This window comes from Panicum virgatum, chromosome 3N (assembly GCF_016808335.1).
Source record: "Panicum virgatum strain AP13 chromosome 3N, P.virgatum_v5, whole genome shotgun sequence".
NCBI lineage: Eukaryota > Viridiplantae > Streptophyta > Magnoliopsida > Poales > Poaceae > Panicum > Panicum virgatum.
In genome coordinates this window covers 13267449-13272460 of record NC_053147.1, presented here as the reverse complement: position 1 = coordinate 13272460, position 5012 = coordinate 13267449, and the positions used below count along the sequence as shown (strand labels likewise).

Here is a 5012-nt window from a genome sequence, read left to right as displayed (position 1 = left end):
AGATTTTCATAAAATCCTACGGTGTAAATCCTTCTCTTTTTTAGATTAATGTGGGAATTTCTTCGCCCTCTCGGTCGAACATGGTGGCTTCTGCACTACTACCGCCCAATCAAGACCTGTCCTCAACTCCTCATGTCACGGTCATCTTTCATCACATAGGATAAAACTTAGGAGCCTGTGAATGTTGATTTGTACTGCTTGTTATCCGGTCCTAGTACTGTTCCCCCACTGAACCGTCATTAGCATCTGCTGCTCCAAGACGACACCAAAATACAAACGGAAAAAAACGCGCACCCTACCTTCGTTCGTCTCGTCAACTGAAGATGAACTCAGAACTCATCAACCGTAGCAATAATGACGCAGCCATTTGACGGTGGTTGCGACCGGCTAGCCACCGGCCGCCCATCCGAGTCAAGATGCTAACGGGTAAGGAAAGAGTATGTATTGGTTTTCTTTTCCATATATTCATTTTCTTCTCTAGCACTAATAATCTAATATCTTCTCTATATATTTGATATGGACTCTTTTGATTAATAATGTAGGCCGTTGGATCTTCATAAAATCTAACGGTGCAAATTCTTCTTTTTTTAGATTAACGTGGGAATTTCAAGACCCTCTCGGCGAACGTGGTGGCTTCTTTTAACACTCCTTTAATAATATAATAGATTAACAGGTAGCTACTGTAGTAAATTATGAATTAATTTAGTTCATTAGATTCGTATTGCGAATTAGCATCAACCAGTGAAAAAGTTTTATAAATAGATTTTATTTGATACTTCTAAATGGTAAAATTTCTTTTGATGTGACTGGAGTTTAAAACAAAAACCCATGGAAAGTCTACATCTCTCTCCTCCGACGCCCGGCCGGCGTGCCTCCGCGGCGAGCTTTCTCGCCTCTGGACAGGATCCAGATCCATCTTGCACGGCGCCCTTGCGCGTGCTTGCACCGGTGCCGTCCTGCTCCCGTCCTTATCCCTAGCAGCACAGCAGCAGCAGCTCTCGGCACCGCAGCCACGGCCACCTTAGCAGTGACCGAACTGGCCGCCCTCGACCTCCCTGCCCCCACGTTCAACCCCGCCGCCGTGTGCCACTGTCTGTTCAGGACCCGATCCTCGACATGTACATAACCCTACGAACTCGTCACGGACTGAGAAAGTTGGGTGACGACGACCGTCGAGGAGGAAACACAGGCAGTAGCTTTCCCGCAATCTCTGTTCCGTCTCCTCTGCCACCAAGCACACTCCGTGCCGTGCCGGCCGGTGCCGGCGAGGGCGCGACATGCAGCGGTCAGTGGATCGGTCGGTCGGTCACTCCGGTTGTTTTCTTCCGGGAAGACATCCATTCATCCAAGCGGTCGCTGTTGGACCGCGACGAGAGTCGGGACCCCCGACCCCTGGCCGCGCGATCGCCGATTGGACCGGAGCCGGGAGGGAATGCGCGTGCGTTTGACGAGAACCCATCGACGCGGCTGGTTAATTTCATCCCCTCTCCCATCCCTACCGATGGAGCGCCGCCCCATGGCGTGCGCCGAGCGGATGGAGCGTTGACCGAACATTAGCAACAGCTCTCGCTCCGTGGGATGGAGTGTTGACTGAGGGTTATGCTTAGAGCTGGTTGTTAGGTTGTGCGGGATGTGAGTAGTTCACATTGGAGTTTATATTTCGGGTTGTGTTCGGCTGGCTTGCCGGTTTGTGTTTATCTGGAGTCCGTTCCATTTGGATCATAACTGAACACTATACTAATTTCTTTTTATCTTAATACAATGAAACGCTGCACACCTATTCTAGAAAAAATGGCGTGCGCCGAGCGATGCCGCCCATGCCGTGGAAACGAGGACGAGACGAGACGAGCGAGGCGGGGGAGGGGGCCGGGGCAGGTGCGTGTGCCCGCAGACGCCGACGCGGTTTTACCGGCGGGCGATCGAGCTGCCGAGCGGACGGTCGGGGTCGGGGGGTGCGACCGGGTCCGCGGCGCGCGACCACCCGCCCGCGCACGTCGCCTCGCCACTGCGCGGCTGCGTCTGCGTGCGTGCGGTGCTCCGTGGACTCGTCCCCCCCGCGCCCGTCGCCTTCGTCGCGGAAGCGGCATGGGCCGCACTTATATATGCTGGCACGCGATTCGCCTTGTCTCCATCGCCCCAGGATCACGGAGCAGCTAGCCCAGCCGCCAGAGCAGCAAGGCATCCATCCATTCCAAGCCTCCAATAAATCCAGCTTAATTAGTTCCACACAAAGAGCGCGTGGCGATCGAGGAAAGGAACCTATGCCTCTGCGGTCGCCGCCGGGGGCAGCCGATCGGAATGCCGCGTCGCCCAAGCTCCTCGACCGCGGCGCCGCCGCCGACATGCCGGCGAGGTCGCCCAAGCTGCTCAGGAGCAACTCCTCCAAGAAGGTAGCGGCGGCGAGCAGCCTCGAGCGGGCCATCCTCAGCTTCAAGACCTGGGAGCCGGACGCCACCGACGCCGCCGCTTGCGCTGCCGCCCGTGCTCCGGCGGCCGACCATGCCGCGCCGCCGTCGCCCGTGCGCCGCATCCACGGCGCGAGGCCGGGGCGGCTGGCCCTCGGCCCCCAGAGCCCCCTCGCCGCCGCCCGGAGGCAGCCGCCGGAGCAGGGCGCGCGCTCGCCGCTGCACGAGGCCGCCGCCACCACGGTGCAGAAGATGTTCAAGGGCCACCGTACGCGCCGGAGCCTCGCCGACTGCGCCATCGTGGTGGAGGAGCTTTGGTGGAAGCTCTACGACCAGGCGTCGCTGGACCGCAAGTCCGTCTCCTTCTTCGCGGGCGGCAAGCAGGAGACGGCGGCGTCGCGGTGGGTCAGGGCCGGCAAGCGCATCGCCAAGGTCGGCAAGGGCCTCTGCAAGGACGACAAGGCGCAGCAGCTGGCGCTCCGCCATTGGCTCGAAGCGGTAAACCACGCGCAACCCGAATCCCCCATTGCCTCTCTCATCTACCACGACACGTAGCAGTATGATTCATGCTCCGTGCCTGTTCATGGCGGCCAATCACCAACAGATCGACCCGCGGCATCGCTACGGCCACAACCTGCATCTCTACTACGACATCTGGTTCCAGAGCTCCAGCACCGAGCCATTCTTCTACTGGTGCGTGTGCATCCATCGGCGCATAACTAACTCATCTGATGCCATGTGTTCCTTCTCCTCTTGATTACTGATTGGACATTCCTGCCTCTGTCCGCCGCCGATCAGGCTTGACATTGGAGCCGGACGGGAGATCCATCACCCGAGCTGCCCGAGGACCAAGCTCCACTCGCAGCTCGTCATGTACCTGGGAATGGTGCGTACGTCGCCGTCGTTGCCTCGTTCAATCCACCAAAGTCGTCGCGTCAGTTTGTTTGTTGGTTTTCGTGGCTGACTGACTGAACCAGCTTGCTGCGATTTGTGAACGCGATCGAATGAAAATTCAGAACGAGCGCGCCGCCTACGAAGTGGTCGTGGAAGACGGGAGGCTGGCGTACCTGCAGAGCGGCCTCCTCGTCAACACCACCGACGAGTCCAAGTGGATCTTCGTGCTCAGCACCAGCAGGTCGCTCTACGTGGGCCAGAAGAAGAAGGGCCAGTTCCAGCACTCCAGCTTCCTGGCCGGCGGCGCGACGTCGGCCGCCGGGAGGCTGGTCGCCAAGGATGGCGTCCTCAAGGCCATCTGGCCCTACAGCGGCCATTACCTCCCGACCGAGGAGAATTTCAACGAGTTCATCAGCTTCCTGCAGGAGCACAACGTCGACCTGACCAACGTCAAGGTATATCTATGCTCTATCTATTGTTCATTCTCGATGGTCAACGATGGAATTGCTGGTGGACACTCTGCTTGCATTGTTCTGACGACGAATGGTCGCCTGTTGCTTCAGAGATGCTCGGTGGACGACGACGAGTACCCGTCGCTGAAGCGGAAGCAGGCCTCGGACGTCGAGGCGTCGTCGCAACAGGAAGAAGAACCCAAAGAGACGGCCGGTCCGACCGCGATGGCAGTGGCAGAGGAAGGAGCTGATGCTCCGCCGGAGGCAGCGGACGCCGTGAGCAGCGAGACCAGCGGCCGCGCGCAGGTGAAGTGGACGAGCGGCGCCGGCGCGCGCATCGGCTGCGTCCGGGACTACCCGGCGGAGCTGCAGAGCCGGGCGCTGGAGCAGGTGAACCTGTCGCCCAACAGGCCGGCGGCGGCGGCGCCGCAGCCGTGGCCGATCCCGTCGCCGCGCCCGAGCCCACGGATCAGGCTGTCGCCGCGGGTGCAGTACATGGGCATGGCCGTGAGCCCCGGCGTGCGGCCGCTGAAGCAGCAGTGCCTGGGCCTCCGGCCGCCGACGGTGCGCCTCACGCTGCCCAGCAGCAAGGCCAGCAACTCGACAGTTAATCCATCACTGAATTGATTAACCCGTTGGTTTCTTTTTGGATCCAGCAAAGTACAGTAGGCAGCTAGAGTTTTACACTAATCTGTATTTTTGTTGCTTTTGTTCCTCATCTGACCTGTAACTGTAATTAAGAAAATGGCTGCACACAGAATGCAGCCGCCCAGCGTGTACAGACGCCATGACCTCCACAGACTTAATTGCTTTGTTGATCTGAAAGGAAGAAAGAGTCATCTGCTATATTGTCTGCTCTGGTTAGTCAAGACTGGCAAGGACGACACGGAACGCCTCTCTGAACCCTCAAATCAGTAGGCTCAGCTGCGTTCACGCCCTGAAATGGAGTGAACCACACAGCCCTCATTTAGTTGCGCGTGTAAAATTTTTGAAATGGAATTTTTTCACATTTGAAGTATTAAATATAGACTAATCACAAAACTAATTACAGAACTCATCTGTAGACTACGAGACGAATCTAGTGAGCCTAAGTAATCTATCATTAGTGTATGTTACTGTAGCAATTTAGTATTTAATCATAACCTAATTAGGCTCATTAGATTCGTCTCGTAATTTACAAGCAAACTATGTAATTAGGGTCTGTTTGGATACTAGCCACAACCAGCCATGCCGCAGTTGAGGCGAGCCACAAAAATCTTGG

At 56.9% G+C, this 5012-nt stretch overlaps 1 protein-coding gene across 1 annotated transcript; it reads left to right on the top strand.

Annotated features, from left to right (window-relative positions):
* The first annotated feature begins 2133 nt into the window (after positions 1-2133).
* On the top strand, positions 2134-4599 carry LOC120664412 (IQ domain-containing protein IQM1-like). The gene is made up of 5 exons (XM_039943626.1): positions 2134-2903; positions 3010-3098; positions 3204-3291; positions 3422-3754; positions 3863-4599. Exons 1-5 carry the CDS (start codon positions 2262-2264, stop codon positions 4376-4378), a joined length of 1668 nt encoding a protein of 555 aa, XP_039799560.1. The 5' UTR covers positions 2134-2261; the 3' UTR covers positions 4379-4599.
* Positions 4600-5012: the final 413 nt, after the last annotated feature.